At 38.4% G+C, this 18,385-nt stretch overlaps 1 protein-coding gene across 1 annotated transcript in view; it reads right to left on the reverse strand.

The window, feature by feature from the left end:
* Positions 1-512: 512 nt before the first annotated feature.
* Positions 513-18,385, reverse strand: part of LOC144251089 (beta-galactoside alpha-2,6-sialyltransferase 2) — a 35,674-nt gene continuing 17,801 nt past the window's right edge. The window contains exons 3-5 of the mRNA XM_077794210.1: positions 17,925-18,026; positions 15,707-15,881; positions 513-784 (exon numbers count right to left, since the gene is read on the reverse strand). Coding sequence (XP_077650336.1) covers positions 513-784; positions 15,707-15,881; positions 17,925-18,026 — 549 coding nt within the window. The remainder of the gene's footprint in view (positions 785-15,706; positions 15,882-17,924; positions 18,027-18,385) is intronic.

Here is an 18,385-nt window from a genome sequence, read left to right on the forward strand (position 1 = left end):
ACAAAGGGTGGAAACTTGTGCACCTGATCAGATATACGGGGGTTTTTTTGCTGCCAAGATAAAACATCTGAGTCATATTTCAGGCATTCATCATAAAACCCAGGAAACTTAAGGATGAATACATAGATAAGTGACACGCTAGGTACTAGACCTCAATTTGGATATTTCTAGATAGAAACCATTTCATTACCCACCCCGACAAAGGGTACCACTGGCATAAGAAAGGCCAGCCTTTTTGGAGGTATCATACCCATGGTTATACATCTGTTTTCTTTTATATATTCTTTTTTTTTGCATCTTTCTCGAGTATTTTTTTTTTAAATTCCATCTCTATATTCAAAGCAGTAATAAATACTCAATGGCTTTAGAAAGAGAAGAATTCTCAGGGTCACTACTAAATTACAGTTTAAAGACTCAATACTACATTGTCTAAAATCTAGTTTCAAGTATTCTTTTGTGACTTCGAGGACAACAGTAGTACCTTATTGCACATTGATTCTCAAGAGTCACTTTTAAGAGTGTGCATTGATGGGTTTGGGTGCAGGGCAGTGCACAGTCTGGAAACCTGGCAGGACCACCTTGCCCTTGCGATGCAAATCCGCCTGGGTGCCCATGTTCAGGCGCTGCACCAGGAGTTTCTCGTACAGCAGCGGGTGGTAGGCTCCCAGGGTGCAGGCTGCGTCGTAGTACAGCTCATGGTAGTGGCAAAGCTCCGTCTGCCGGACAGATGGGATATATTCGTACACGTGTACTTCTCTGCACATGGACATCATGATGAGGATTCCTGATGTGGAAAGAAAATTAAAACTCGGTGAAGAACTAAGTAAAAGAGACCATTTTGCGGGGAGTGGTAATGACGGATGTGGCTGACTGGCGAGAAACATCTGCTCTGCACTTGCTCTCTTTACACCTGCAATGCTACAACTTCCACTAAATGGAATACATGTAGCCCATGGTGTGCTGAGGCATAGGAAGATGGAACCCTGAAGTTGGCGCCCACCTGTAATCCCAGATACTCAGGAAGCCGAGGCAGGAAGATTGCAAGTTTGGAGTCAGCCTAGGAGACCCTGTATCAAAATAAAAAACTAAAAAAGGGGCTAGGGATGTAGCTCAGTGGTAAAGCACTTGGGTACCATGCATGAGACTCTGAGTTCCACAGAACAAACAGAAATTTTAAAAACCTTCCAAGTTACTGATCATTTCCTCTTTGTTTCCTCCCAGGACTCCCAGTTTCCTTTCTTATTTCACAGAAAACCTATTTTTCAGCTGCAAGTTTTCTGTTGGGCCAGCCCCAAGCTATATGATTGAGGTAGGGTCAATTGAGAGCAAGGAATTGGTGCTTGCTGGACACCTGATATATGGGCACCAACACATACAAAACTCTCCCTCCTACTTGGCAGTGATAATCTATGATTTTTTTTCTCCCTTGTGTAAAATCATCTATGAAGAGCTGACAAGGTGAGTGAGGAAGCTCATCTGCCCAGGGAATTGAATTCTCCCTTTATCCCTAGTCTGATGTACATATTCTCTGGAAGTGGAATTTTCCCAGGTCCATGTTTATGGAGCTGGATAGCTTTGATGCTTTCTAATTGGGACTATATTTTACCACAAGACTGGCTGTTCTCCTTCACCTGGGCATGCATACACTGTGCTGGCTGCATCCAGGGAACCACTAAGGGAGTGCTCTTCCTATCACAAGCATCATTGATTGATATACATGCAGCCCTTCAGTGTTTCAGAGCTCCACATTGGCAAACCCAACCAAAAATATTCTAGAAAAACATGCATCTGTATTGAACATGCACCAGCCTTTTATCTCGCCATTATTCCCTAAACAATACAGTATAACAACTACTTATTTGGCACTTACATTTCATTAGGTATTTTAAGTATTCTAGAGATGACTAAAAGAATACAGGAGCATGTGCCTAGATCATATGCAAATGCTGTGTCATTGTGTGTAGGTATTTAAGCATCCATCAACTGTGGTGTAAGGGAGATCCTGGAACTAATTCCCCACAGACACTTAGAGATGACTGCATTTATTACATTTTCCCTGCACAATGTCATGAAGTGGCTTCAAGGACATCTTTTGCACAAAGGCATCTTATAAACTGGCAATAGAATCATACCCAGGAACCACAGGTGTCTGTTAGCTGGATGTTTCTATGAGCCACTAACATAACTGCATCTGTGGGGACTAGGGTCAATTCTGTGTCAGTTGTGACCTTTGCATCTCTGGTTCTTAAACGGACTGGCTCCAAAGACAATGTCATACTTAGAAAAATACAATAATCATGCAGTTGGCCCTCCTCCTAAAGTAGTAGTGTTCAAATTTGAGAATGAAAAAGAATGACTTGGGCAGCTTGTTAAAATGCAGTTGCTGGGATTTATCCTCATCCCCAAACTGTGGGTTCCATTGTTTGTGTTGGGGTATAGGAATTGATTTAAAAAAATCCTAAATTATATGTAGTGATAATCCATCACAGATGAATACATTTGTAAATTATAATATTGACAAATTACCTAGAAAAATGATCATTTATCTGGATGCCATGACTAGGTTGAGTTGCTATAAGTTTCTAAAGACTTTCAATTTCCACATTAATCTAGTTGTAGTCCAATAACACACATTTCTGGACCGTGCTTGTCTTCCAACCAAGCTTTGAGGACCAGGCTGGTACAACAAACATAATCTTTGAAAAATGGGATCTCTGAGCTATCACAGGTAGTCAGACATCCTGCATGTGGACAGCTAATTTAGAAGTGAACTGCTACCCAAATCCCAGTAAGAAGAATCTTTGGTAGTTTCTCAAGATGGCCTTGTTCTTGTCTTGGTCTCAAAGTTACTGGATACTTGAATTTTATTCTAAAAAGTTTTCTAGAGAAAATTATTATTCTTGTTGCTAGCTAATTGCTACATTTCAAATTACATATCCTATAAGACTAGAATAAAAGTTATGTTTTCAATATAATAAGTACACACGTGATTTTCTTTTATAAATACTTCATACCTTAAAATAACTTCAGGAGCTTCAGAAATGGAAGAATTTTTCAGTTTGTTCACAATCTGTCCAAACTGAAAGTCAGCAGAGGTTAAGAAAGTGTCCTGAGTTATCTGCATAATTCTTCCTGAGTTTTACCTCTCTGGTGGTGACTTTGCAACACTGCTTTCCCATTTCATTTTGTATTTCCATATGAACTTGTGGCTTTGTGTTATTCTGAACCTCAGCTGAGAGCATTCTAAAATTTCATTAATAGTAGAATCTTCCCAAAGTCTTTAAATGGCAGTCAACAGTAGTATACTGGATACTGGAATTGGTATGAAAGCACCTTCAAAAGGAAGTTAAAAAACCATTTTGCAACTCATTGGATACAGATGAAAGGTGGACAAAGAGAATTATGGTTCCAAAGGGGAAGGTACTCTTTAACATTTAAAAATTTTCCATCATCATGGTTAGTTCATTTGGTATATGCATACTTGGCTTTTTATTTTTCTTAAGGATGATATTAATATATAAATTTTCATTTAGATTCAGATTCTGTCATTTAATAAATACTGAAAATAATTATTAGATGTGGTTAAATCTGTACATCAGTTTTCCTAAGAGCTATTAATTATACATAGCAATACATAAAAACCTGAAGAATAAATTTCTTGAAACTTTATTAAGTTTCTACTGAAGAAACTTACTAGATGTAAATGTCTGGAAGTGTGTAATGGTGCTTACATGGTTCAGAGTATGAGTGCTAAGGAGCAGGTGGGGAGGGGATACTGCAGGCAGACAGGACTGAATTGGGCAAGAGTGGAGCCTTCAAGAGTTATTGGAATCATCTTCAATTAACTTCAACATTTATCAAGCTAGGCACAGTGCAAATCATTGGGAATTTAGAGAAACTTTCTTTTAAAATATTAAACTAAAGAACTCATCTTTAAATTAAAGACAGGGGCCAGCCTATAACCAGTCTTAGAATATCTGGAGAAAGTATTCTACTTGTCATGCTGAGAAAAATGTTTGATTACTACCATCAGCATCTCTTGGGAAGTGCTAGAATGCTGAGCCCCATCATCCACAAATGACATAAATACCAATAGCACACGGCTTTCAAATGTTCTTTAAATTACCACTGAAAACGTACTGTGTGGGGAGTCCCCCAAACACCCCTAAGTTTGGTGATCTGCCAGGAAGACCCACAGCATTCGGCACACAGCCATACTTGTGACTATGTTTTATGAGGACGAAGAATACAACACAAAGTCAGCAAAGGTAAAGGTGCATGGCAGGAAGCCAAGGGGAAACTAGGTGCAAGCTTCCGGAACCCTCTTCCCAGGGAAATCACACAGGATGGACTCAATTCCTCCAACAGTGAGCTGCGACGTCTACTCCTCATCCCTCTTGAGTTCATCTGTGCAAATCCTAATCCTTTATGTGAATTAGGAGGTAGGGCCTCTGGGGGCCATTAGATCATGAAAGTGGGGTCCTCCTGAATGGAGTTAATGTCCTTATGAGAAGACACATCAGAGAGGATCTCTTCCTATGATGCCACATGAGGACACAGCAAGAAGAGGTTACCCACATCAACTAACCAAACAAGGTTGCCCACACCAGCAGCCAAATTGGTTCATACCTTGATCTTGGACTTCCTGGTCTCCAGAACCATGAGAAGAGAAATTTCTATCATTTACGACACACCGTCTATATTATTTCTATTACAGCACCCCAAATGACTCCAACAACAATACATGAAATACGGCCAACCAGGGAAGCTTGTCAGAGATTTGGTATACAGAGTTTCTACTGGGAGCTTGTCATACAAGCAATCTCAGCCTGGCACATAAACAAGATTTTAGTCTCTTAGAAGGAAAGTAAATGTCCAGCATAACCCATTTTCTTGCATGTAACAGGCATGGAGAACTACTCTCACCAGTTAGAGGGGTAGGGAACTTTTCTGAATGCCTAGTTCCTAGATGCCAGCCAAGGGTTAAACTTATAAGCAGGTCTTCCTAAGGATAAGCAGCAAAGTCTTCCAGGTTAATTTTTTTTTCCTGCACTGATGCCATATATGCCTAAATTCAAAATATCACCTTACTTCATAATCACTTCCCCATGCTAGACTGACATGGGGAATTCACATCTGGTTAGGCTAAAAATGTTATTGACTTCTTTTTTTCATTTCCTCTTTAATATTGGCTCAGGATTATCTAAAATGCAAGGAGAATACAAATCACCACATATCATGCAATTCAGTAAAAAATAACTTAAAAATCACTTAAGAGATTTTATGTTAAATAATGTTGTTTAACAACTACCAAAAATTAACTGCTTTTATCACTAACAAAAGTTTTACTGCTTTCAAGATGGAATTGGACTTTTTGAAAGGCAAATGAACACTTAAATACTTTTTAGTATATTTTTTTCAAGCCAGTCAAATGGGCACTCAGCCACCTATTTAAGATCTTTAAGCAGAATTCAACTAATATTAAGTTTTTATATGGCCAATTTTTACAGATGAATCCATACAAGGGATTAATTTGAAGAAAAAAATATTGTATTTTCTAGGCAATCATGGCTCAAGAGGCATTCATTTGCCAAAATGTGCTTTTAAATATTGTATCATGCAACATAATTATCAAACCAATTAAAATGCTTTTCAACTGTTCTTAATAAAATGTCATGTTGTATGATTTCAGCACAATAAGCAAATGGACACTCATTTCTTTGCTCTAAAACCTGGATTAAAAAGCACTCTTGAACCCATGGTCAGATTATCACAAATTCTGAATAAATAAGGTTCTCTGCAAATCTCTATTTGCAAATAGAGACATATTTTGTATTTTACCAGAATCTAGTACAATCATCGAGCTTACTTGTAATTACAGAAAAATTATGTTGATTTTTACTTTGCTGCATATTTAAAATAACATCCCAAGTCATTAAGAATAATGGAATTTTCTCCTTGATGAAAATATTATTTCATCAAATAGCAAAATGAGCTATGTATATAAAAAGAACACATTTCAAGTAACAGGAGATAATATCATCTTAAATCAATTCTACTAAGCAGTTGAACAAAATTCATATGTTAAGTAAACTGGGCATTTCTGAGACTGATGGCTCATTGCAAAACAGTTTTCTGAGTGAGTGGTAAAGGTGAGAGGCTAAGTATATTAAATGTGCCAGGTGATTGGAAATCTAGCAGATGTTTTGTGATTTCTCCATAGATTTGATCATAAAGTTAGAAACTATGAGAGCCACACTTAATATTCTTTCAATAAAATAAGTGACTTTATAAGTGACATTTCTAGAAAATATTTGTAAATAAAAGATGGTTTGAGAATTTGAACTTGATGTAGTAAAATAAAAATTTAAAAAACATCCAGTTCATTAAAGGAAATAAAAATGCAAGAATAATACTGGAAGGCCAGTTTTTAGCTTGTTTATATTGTATTATTTGACTCATTATTTACAGAAAAATGCATTGTTGTTCCTAATCAAACAAATTTGTGGCACATTTTACACAATCACACACAAAAAAGGACATTAAGTGGCTTATTATTTTGTGTTAACACTCTGAGTTTGGATGATATATTGGAAATTAGATCCCAAAATGCAATATAAAATTGAAAAGAAAGGAAGTTATGACTTGTTGTTAAGCATATTATTCTTGTGTATATATTAAATAGCCCGAAATTATAGTGTTTGCCTCTGTGAATTTCAGAAATATTATTTACAATATAATCAGTAGAGGCTGCCTTTGCAAAAGAGAGTGAGGGTGTTCATGTTTTCTATAATAAAAAAATTGGCAACTGTACATTCTAAATAAGCTCCATGTCTATGTGCATGTTGCACAGGAGGCCGGGCTGTCTGTCTCGTGGTCCCCCCTGGTTTGCCTGAATACCTTCTGTATGTAGGTAGCAAATGTTAGCCAGGCTTTCTGACCCAAGGTGAGCTCACTCATCTTCTATAAAATTATCTAATATTATGATGGCAAAAGAGAAGCTGTGGGATTCCAGGTAAATCATTCTTTACTTAGTTAGGCTGAAGCAGAATCAAAATGACTTCACTGCACCAAATAACATGGTAAAAATCTCTAGTAGGCAACTAGGGATGAAATAGAGAAATGCTCCTCATATGTGAACAAGTAGCTGCTAACTGTCTGAGGGTAAGGAATTAAATTGAAAAAATTACTATGCTTCAAAGAAACCAGTCCTCATCTAAATTACCTTGCTACATCCTTTTAATTTTCAAAATACTTGTGCAGCCCAGTAGGTGTATGAATCCATTTAGAGAAGGGAATAGTATGTAGAATACATCTCCAGTGCCATCTACTAGTTATTTCTTTCTGTGAATTGTGAGGACAGATATGGACTCTGACATAGAAATTCAACTAGTTAGTCATTAGGAAAGTGATTATTAGTCAGCACTTCGCCACAATCATCAAAATGCTATAACCTTTACTCTAATATTAGTACTTCTAGAAATTTATTTTAAGGAATCAGCTTGAAGGAAAGAAAATTTTAGATGTCATATATATATATAAAATAAACTTACAAAGTATGTGTTAGTAGATGAATATAGTAATGACTCATCAACATAATTGTTTGATGATATGTCAACCAAAATATTCAACAACTAAAGAGAGGCATAAATTATGATATACCTATCTGATATAATTATATATATCCTCTGTAATAGCAAAGGAAACCAGACTCTATATTCACCTTGATTATAAGCCTTTAATGAATATGCTGCTTGGAAATACAGTCTTATTTGACCCAGCATAAAGTTTTAGATAAGACACATCACAACCATAGTAAACAGTAAATATTAGTTATTGTGATCAGTCACATAAAAACCCAAGGTTAAAAGGACTGTTAGTATGTTTGAGTTATAAGCCAATTAACTGGGGTTTAGAGATGGTAAGTAGATTTCTCAAGCTCAAACTGCTATTTGGGCCAAGATTTTATTCTTCAGAGTTCACGGTGTTAATCACAATGCACATGCCAAGTGATAGATGGAGGAGGGAGCCATCCTATGCATGGAAGTGAAGAATTCAAGAGAAAGATCTCAACCTCACACTCTCTGCTTCACTCATTTGCTCAGCAAATGTTAACTGTGTGTTTGTTCTGTGGTGTCACTTGCTGAGACAGGGTGAGGTCATCACACCAGTGTTAACACCTCAATGTGGTCAAGACTTGGAAGACATAATAAAAGAAAACCAAGATGGCAGTTCCAGGAAGTGTGTGTGGGTTATTTCATATTTAAAAATGTTTAAACATTTAGTTAATAAACTTATTGCCTTGCTTTTTAGAAAGACTACAAAGTTCTAGGGGATTCTTCAAAAAAGTTGCAAAGAGGGCTGGGGATCTAGCTCAGTCAGTTGAGTGCTTGCCTAGCATGCATAAGGCCATGGGTTCAATCCCCAGCACCTCCAAAATAAATAAATAAATAAAATAAAAAAATAAGTTCCAAAGAAAAACTATTGAGCCAAGATAGTCATTCTCTTCTCTAGGGTTTGGTTAGGCCTTGGACCAAAATCTTTGTATGGATTAAAAAAAAATCTGTAAACCTCCCCAAACTTACATATTAATATTATGGGATTTCTTAAAAAGTCAAGTCATATTTCACTTACCTTATTACTGAAGGTCAAAATGCATATGAAAAGTTATTTAAAAATGTCTTGAAAAATAATGATCAGTAATCAATGTGCAACATTTTGAGTTAGGTTTCCATGTTTAAGTTCAATGAATATTCATTTCTTAATAGTGATTTTTCAAAATATTTTGCAGATTTCTTAGCAATAATAGGGTCTCAATGTTTAAAAAAGTAGAAAACATGATTTTAAAATATCATTTTAGAAATTTGAAAGGACTAACTTAAGTGTACATTATAGATATTAAAATTTTAATGAGTATCTTATTAATATTAAAGTGAATGTATAAAGGGAGAATTCATTTAAAATAAATATAGGTTTGTATTATGCAAAAATTTAATGGTTCACACACATTCTCTAATTCAGTTATTATTTTAAAAGCATACTAAATTACATATAAGATTTGATAAATTCCTATGTATGTGAATTACAAACTTCTGAAATGAGATGTTTTCCCAACAATAAATTTTGATGAAAAAGTATTTAGATTTTGCTTCCGTCACATGATTAATGTGTTTTTCAAATCCTACAACTTTTGTTGTTTCTCTTGAAGCAGAAAAGGAAACTTATAATAATTTTCAGATAACATAAGAATTTATTTAGTTGCAAACTAAGTATTTCTGTCCAAATTTGATTTCACTAGGAAATCTGATTTTATTCCTCATTGGGAATGATACTATACATGTTCTGCAGCAGAGGAAAGACTTAACCCTGCCCTAGGGTACTGAGATCAATTCTGATGCCCAAACATCTCCACTCCCACTAATGAAGAAACATGCAGACTGATAAACCCAGCAGAAATTCCATCTAAACTCTTTTTGTCTTCAACATTTATTGCTTCCTCTTTTCCCAGCAGAAACACACACACACACACACACACACACACACACACACACACACACATGCACACACACACGCACACACCCTAATCCAACATGGCATAACCACATGATTTGTGAGCCATCAAGGAGACAGTTGGTAGTGGGCTAGGGTTTGCTAAGGAAGGTGTAAAAACAATGTTAGCCTTCTAGAATAGAAGGTATTGGATGAAATGTCTTAGTAGTCAATTCAGGCTACTCTAAAATTGAGTGACAGAGGCTGAGGAGACCAAGATCAAAGTATTAGTAGATTCAGTGTCTAATGAGGGCTTTGCTTCCTGGTTCAAGGATGGCTCTTTTTGGTGCATCTGCACATGGTGGCAGAGGTTAATGAACCTTTGGGAGCCTCTTGTATGAGGGCAATGATTCCAACCATGATGGCTAAACCTTCCTAACCTAATCACTCCCAAAGACCCAACCTGGTACCACCATCACTTTGGGGGGTTGTTATGGCTTGAGTATGAAGGGTTCCCTGGAAAACTCATGTGTTGGAAACATGATATCCAATGTAGCAATGTTCAGAGGTGAAATGATCAGATTGTGAAAGCTGTGACCTCATCCACTAATATCAGTGGATTAGTCCAATTGATGGATTAATAATTGGAATGGACAAACTTGGTAACTGTAGGCAGGTGGGGCATGGCTGGAGTAAGGAGCTCACTGGGGCATGCCCTTGGGAATATTTTGTCCCTGGCTCTTCACTCTTTCCTCTGCCATAGCTGCGGTGTTTTTTTCCATTGTCCCCTTCTGCCATTATGTTCTGCCTCACTCAGGCACAGAGCAATGGAGGGGGCCAACCATGGACCAAGCCTCAAACTGTGAGCCTGAAAGAAACTTTTCTTATTCTTGATTGTTCTTGTCTGGTATTTGGAAATTGATGAAAACTGACTCATATAGAAGGTGAGGATTTTGCCATATGAATTTAGAGAGGATGTAAACATGTAGTTCATTGCACCAAATCATCTCACCAAATGTTGTGGAGAGGATGGTTTTCTGAAATCAATGGGAGTAGGTTTCCTAACTTATAACCCATTAATCAGTATTCCCAATGAAATGAGATATAGAAACAAACAGAAGTTCACTTTAAAAAATGACATTTACAAGCAGCTATTATGTATGCCATTTCACAATAATTTTTAAGAGCATAAAATCTGTTTATTAGTAATAGCAGTAAATTTTATAGCTATGTCTTCAAAAGAAATGAAATGCATAATTGCATTTGTAGTTAAAAATCTGGAATGTAGGGTTTAATGCTACACAATTTCAAAGACAAAGATCAATGTTATATTTTTAATAATACTGTCTTAATAATAACATTGTTAATAATATAATAATAAATAGATAATAATATAATTTTTAATAACATTGTTTTAACTAAACACAAATAAAAATAATCATTCCACTTGTGTTTCAACATTTAACAAAGACGTGATCAGTATGAGTAAGTGATGAGCAGGAATCCTGAGTCCTCTCACTGAAGCCGGTGCATATCACTTTGTTGGGACATATACCAATATGTCTACCTATCAACTAGATTTCTAGTGTTCTGAGATTTTTAAAAAGCTAAAAACGTCGTTTCCAAAGTGTGGACTTAGGACTAGCATCATCACCAGTTGAAAACTTGTTGGAAATGAAAATTATCACCACCTCCACCTACTCAGAATCACTGAGTAATCTGGTTTAAAAAGCTGTCATAGACACCCTCAAAATTGGCTCTGAATGGTTTCTGCCCTCTAATCATGCCTCCATGTAGTTTACTTCCCACAAGGGAGCTGACTTATTTAATGAATAGCATATAACCAATCTGATGGTTCATGGCATCATAAAAACACTGTTCCTTCCTCTTTGCTCTTTCTCTCAGATTCCCTGCTCTTGGGAAGCCAGCACCATGTTATAAGAGTGCCCAAGCAGCCTGGTGGGGTAAGGAACTGAGGCCTCCAGTCAACAGCCCTTCCAACAAACCATTTTGGAAGCACAGACCATCCAGCCTGGTCCAGAGGGCTCAATTGTAACCTCATGAGACTTTACAAGCCAGAGTCATCCAGTCACTCAGCTCCTGGATTCCTGACCCACAGAAACTCTGTAAGGTGATACATGCTTATTGTTTTTAGTAGCTAAGTTTTGCTTTGCAGTGAAAAGCATACACATCATGGGCAACTGTGATGTATGATAACCTTTGAGTACCACGGAGCTAGAACATGCATTCATGGATGGTTAAATCCACAGGTGTGGAACCCACAGATGAGGAGGGCCAACTGTATTTACTTTGTTTTGTTTTTCAACTATTTGCCACACTGAGAATAAAAACACAGTGATGGCCAGAGTAGATACTGCCCAGCCCTTTTTGCACCCTGCTCCTTTCAATGCATTTGTCACAGTTTGTAATTACCTTTCATTAATGCACACATACCTGTGCATCATAGTGCCCCCTCCTCCACTTCACTGCATGTTCCAAGTGGGCAGGACCTTTGCTTGGTACACAGGAGGTGCTCAATTAGTGTCCACGTGGTGGATGACTCCTTTCTCGATGAATTGAGTCTCTTGAACAGTACCAATCACACTACATTTAAGGGGCATCTCTCTGGGAACCTAACTTCCCTATTGAATCCATTTCCATAAAAAGAAATGTCTTTCATGTTCAAAACAGCCAACTTTTAGAGTTCCTTTATTTCACATACATAGATCCCTAAAAGCATATAAGAAAATGCAGGCGATAGGTTTGGAAATATAAGTCACCAAATCAGAGACAATTTTTCACACCTGAATGAACATGTCAGTGAAGAAAGTAATTCTCACAGCTTCATCTGGAGCAAAGACCTATGGGGTGGGTCCAGCAGGAGGTGAGGGATGCTGCCAAGCTGTTCTGTGAGCAAGGACCCACCCTGGCCAGGCGACCTGTGTACCAAGGGCACAATGTTGGACTGTGCAAACATTCTGATCCCTCCTAATAGCTCTACCATGGGTTCTTTTGTTTAGAAGCGGATGTTAGAGGTGAGAGTGCTTGGATATGATGACTACTGAGACAACAGGTCAATACTTTTCAACATGACCTTCAAACGTGAAGAGGCATGTGGAAAATACTTTTTGATTAAAAAAAAAAAACAAAACTCATTGATCTTTTTAAAAGTTGTTATGGCAGACAGATTGAGATGTGGGTGACATCATTCAACTGCTATTGAAAATGTCAGATAAATGATAAAACAGACTGTGGCTCTCAGCCTGTTTCTGATCAAGACCAAAGAGGAGAACAAAGACTACAACCGCATCAGGGAACATACTCAGGGAGTGCTGTTAAAGCTCATCCAGGCTGCCTCTACTGCCCATCCTTAGAGAGAGCTCTCATACAACCATGGTGAGGCTCAAGAGGAGGAGGGGAATTTAACAAAGTCAGACTATGGCTTCTATTGTCTCTTCAATCCCGCCCATACAGCACAGCCTGCTGAGTGGGAAGTTATCAACTTGCTGTTTTTCTTTCATTGGTAAATCTTAACAGTGCTGCCCTGCACAACTTTCTGTGACAATGGCAGAGTTCTCTGTGCGCACCGTCTGATCTGCAAGCCACCAAGAACACGTGGTTGAGAACTGGAAATGGAGCTACTGGGGCTCAGAAACAATTTATCCTCTTGTCTAATTTGAATTAATTGAGATTTAAATAGTCACACGTGGCTAATAGCTGCTGTATTGGATGAGGCAGTGCTAGAAAATAATAATGATTGTAAATTGTCAAGATACCTTATCTGTCTAACGATTTTATTATTATTATTCCCATTCCTTGCCTGAGGATATCAAAGAACAAAGACTGAAGCAACTTGACCAAAGTCGAAAGCTAGCAAGTGGCATAGAAGGATTGAAACTCACACTTAGGTATCCCTGACCTACAGTCTTGCAATGACATTGAATTGCAATTTCCTTTTCATGCAAAGGAAGCCTTAAAGGTAATCATGAGCCTTTGCAAGCTCCAGACTCTAGGTAAATAGCAATCAAAGGAAGCTGGTCCTATGTGGCATGATTTCCTTCAACAAAATGTGTGGGCAAGAACTTTTCTTGCCAATAACAACATAACTTTTGAATTTTTAAAACTACATGTCAATAATAATTATATCTGACAGTCCCCCCCCCTTTGTCCTAATCAAACATTATTCACATGAATTCAAGGTGACAATATGAAAAGAAGTCTTTATAAAACTTGTGCCACATTCTGTTGAGAGCCACAGCCAAAGGGGCCCCAGCAAACTTCTAGCTGCCAGCAAACTTCCAGCTGCCGGCTGATGATTGGCTCACAGTGGCCCCAGCAACATCTAGCTGATTGGCTCCTCTGCAGTCATGTTCATTGGGCTGTTTCCCTGCCCTTCAAGCTGCCAGCTGATGATTGGCTCACAGTGGCCCCAGCAACATCTAGCTGATTGGCTCCTCTGCGGTCATGTTCATTGGGCTGTTTCCCTGCCCTTCAGACTACGGAACTGCTCATTGGGGGACTTCTTTGGCTCCGCCCACGCGACCCAGCCAATCGGCCTCAAGAGCAGGAGGATTGTGGGAGGTGGTGTGGTTTGTGTAGAGAGAGAGGCTTCTGGAAGCCAGTGGTGGCAGTTGGGCTCTGAGGGTTTTTCCTGAGGAGCTGTTTTGTTTGGCGTTTGTAGTTTTAAAAATAAAGTTTGTTTCTTTTGACAAGTGGCTCCTGAATTGTGCCCAGTCAGACTGCGGCAACATTCTATTATGCTGTCCAAGCATTACTCTCTCCTGTTTACCCTTTGCTGACAAACCAGATAATACTTTCTCTCCTAAATCAAAAGGATCCTATTAAACTACACAAAAGATAAAGAATTTGGAATTTCATGGGTGATTTGGAAACAAAGAGTTTCAAACATGGCTTTAAAGAAGGGGGAGAAATAAGACTTAAGGAAAATAATATGCAGTCCTATTGTAAATTTTTCTTCTGGAGCTCTACGTAAAATATTTCACATTATTACAATAGTATAAACCCAATCCAGAATGTGCAAGCCTGAAAGCCTTGCTTCCAGATATATGTGTATCCTGCATTCATAACCAAACAAGCATTATCTCCCTAAATCTCTCTTCTATTCATAGGGACCTTTGCGTAGCCCAAGGGTGGATCATCGAGGTAAATTCATTGAAATTTGGAAAGCAACAAAACCAATATCCTTTGGTTTTCCTGTAGTCTTCCTATCATTTTGGGAATCTAAGATATGCCTCAATATTGACAACTTGGATAAAATCAAATAAATAATTGGTGATAAGCTGAAACATAAAGAAGTGGAGCAAAACCACAAATTTTGAGGTCTAACACCTGGCTGAAAATATATAGGCTAAGTGTGATTATCTTGATATATATAAAATCCATTCTTGGATTAGAGCTAGTGGACTCTCCAGTTAAGAGAACTCTATGTGATACTAAAACTAGTCTCATCAAAGTTCTTACCTACCAGTAACCTTAAAATACACCGTACTGTCTTAGGGTCACAGATTCAGCTCCTCGGTCTGGCATCCCATAAGCAACTGAATGGGGGTGAGTAGTGAATTAAAGAGACTCATAAATTCCTGGACATCTGTCTCTTGCTTCTCATCAAGGGGTAGGGTCTATGTTGCTTCCCCATGAACTTGGTAAACTCTGAGATGGCTCTGATCAACTGAATAGCACGCTTGACATGGTGCAAGTCTCCAAGCATTGCCTTTAAGAACATGACAACCTCTGCTTCCTGTCTTTTAGAACACTCTCCCTAGGATCTTGGGCTGCCGTTTTAAGAACTCTAATTACCTTGGGACCACCATGAAAGAGAATGCAGGCTCATGCTCAACAGTCCCAGCTGGGGTCTGGTTTTAGCTCTCCCTGCCAAGGGGCTAGACCTGCAAGTGGAACCATTCCATGAAGCACTGAGTACCAGGTGACTCCATCAACACTGTATGGAACAGAAAATCATCCAGGCTGGCCCATGCTGATCCACAAAATCATGGGAGAAAATAAAGTATGTATTGCATTATACCTTGAAATGTTGGAGGTGTTTGTTTATATGGTAATAGATAACTGGAAAAGACTATTTCTCATTTCCTTGGCCTAATCTCTAAATACACCTGTTAATTGCTCTACTATATAACCTGACTATGTTTATTAAATACGAGGTCCTGCCCAATGATTACAATTTTTAATATACACATACCAATGAAACCAGAAGATGGAGGGTTTGGCTGAATCTTCTCCTTGGTATTCTCCTGGATAATGTCCCAAAGCTGCCATATAAATTTAGGATGAAGTATGTAAAATGGTTGCGTTGGATTTCTCTGACGGTGTTGAATATATGGCGTGAATAGGTTGTAATCTGGCTTCTTGTACCACTAAGGAAAAACACACACACACACGCAATCAAGTACAGGGAACTACAGTGTAAAAAGGAGACAGAACAGCATGCAAGCAAGTGGATGTAGATGCTGAGGGTCCAGGTTGGAGATAGAGGGAGCATGGAGGACCGTTACTTATCATGGTTATAGATACTTCCTCAGGAACAAGTATGAAGCAAGACCAGGGTTCTAGTTCTGGCAGAGATGATGCTTTGCTTTTTAACAAAATGAGAGGAAAAAAATAAATCAGAGATTATCAGGCTTTTGCAAAGGGTCAGATGATAAACACCTGAAACTCTGTGAGTGGTCTCTGTGGCTATTACTAAGTGCTAACTTTAGCATTGATTAAGACAGGTGGTTGCCAGATTTGGCCAGCCATAGTTTGCTGATCTTTGTCATGAATAGTGTGTTTCAAAAAATAAATTTTCCCAATTTTATCTATAGTGACAAAGTGGACCACGGCCCCCAGGGCCCAGGAGCAGGGATGCGAAGACTGACTGGGATGGAGTGACAGGGGAACTCTTGGGGTGATGGAACTGTTCCCTTTCTTGATTATGGTGGTGGATACATGAGTGCATACATTTGTTAATATTCATGAGGATGTGCATTTGCACTTATTGTAGGTATACTGTATGAAAAAAAAAAGCAGTAAGGTTTGATTAAAAAGGATCTTCAGAAGTGTGTCAGGTGCCACCATAAAATGCAGCTTGGAGAAGATGTGTGGGAAAAGGCTTGGCTCTAACGGCCCTGAGAGCACTGTGCTCACTTTCAAGTAGATGCCATGGGTATCATGGGGGTATAGGAAGATCCCAAGTCATTGTCCAAAGCTGAAACATTTCTGTGGTTTTAAATTGGGGGTCTGATGGACAGATTTTGAAAAATTTTGTGCAGGTGATTCTGATTTGCACCTATTATTAAGATGTGGTGGCAATCCATGTCCAGCCTCAGTCTCCAGATGGATGGTGACCCACACTCCTTCAGGAGGGAGCCATTCTGTGTTGTATAGCTTTCTTAGACTGTTACCTGTTAGAGCCCTCAATACCTGGCCTCCACATTCATCTTAATGAATTAAGTCCCAAGTTTTCAATTTTGTGAATATTTCAATGAAATTATATGGGTACATTAAAATAGGTTGGAAATCAGAAGATGATACTTACATTAATTAATATTAACTAACATTATTATACTATAATATAGTTATATTCTTCCCATTAGTGTTTTTATTATTCAATCACATTATTTATTATATAATTATATATTATATGCTACAGTTAAGTTTTTACAGGTGTTGCACATCTAAATGATAACACAATGGGTTAAGGAAGTTGCAGGCTCTCTGGTCATGGCAAAAACAAGTTAAAGGCATTTGCATAGTTGATAACATACCTTGCTAGGCTAAACATTGTCCACCTTTTCCAACCCTCACTAAAAACGAAGCTCACTGGCTTTTCATTCAAAGCTCCATTAAAAGTTGCTGGCTGTTTGCTTAGGTAGATGATGATTTGCCAGAAGGTCCCAAATGCAGCCTGCTTATGTTTTGATGACTAGTAATAAACTTGTTTCAGCTCTATTGCATAAAATTTAACAGGTTCAGAAGCAGAAGGCAAAGAGGAACACTCAAGGAAAACCTGGAACAGGCTCCATTTGAATAACAATGAGCTGTGGATGCACAAAATTTAGATTTTCTTGCCAACCACTTTTAATTTATTTCCAAAGGTCTTGCAACCACTCTGAGGGGGATGTCTTCCGGTCACATGAGAACCAGTGTAAGTTTAATCAGCCCAACCTCTAGGAATTTCTGAGCCTTTAGATATGTACATCTTTCTTCCATTCCTCTAGAACAAAAGCAATTTAGCATTTGATGGATAATGTTCAAGAGTACTACCATACCTGGGCATCAACATGTGTGCACACCTATGTGCTCAGTTAGGACCCATGATCAATTTCATTCTGTTGACTGCAATTCTTGACCCGCCCCCATGATTTATCAGTCCGAGGCCCTGTCTGACCACGGGGTCAGGGCCTCAGGGAAACACTTACCAGGTTAAGATTTGCGGAATAAGGAGCTGGGTCCCAGGCCACCAAAATGACGTCTTTATACAAAGAACTGTCAATGAAGTTATGACTGGGATTGGTCAGAATCTGCAAGCACATAGGAAAAAAAAAGTTCAAATGCAGCCAGTGTTTACTACTTCAAAAGCATATTTTTTAAAAAGAGCTCAAAATTTAAAAGAGGGATCCAGAGCAAGGATAAAACGGCTTTCTATTTGCCTTTGGGAGAGGGAGAGAGGCTTCCATTGCACACTCAGGCACTTAAAGAATGTTTAGGGAAATGAGAGGTTTTTTTTTCAAATATCAGTTTACATTTTTCAACTCTGCACCATAGCTAGTGGCCTGAGCTCTAGCCCCTGGAACACAGAACTGCCCGGCTAATTCAGTCCTCCGACCCTCTCTCTAATAGCCTCCACATGTAATTCAGACACGGTGTGGGTGTGAATGAG

The sequence above is a fragment of the Urocitellus parryii genome, chromosome Y, assembly GCF_045843805.1.
Source record: "Urocitellus parryii isolate mUroPar1 chromosome Y, mUroPar1.hap1, whole genome shotgun sequence".
Classification (NCBI taxonomy): Eukaryota; Metazoa; Chordata; class Mammalia; order Rodentia; family Sciuridae; genus Urocitellus; species Urocitellus parryii.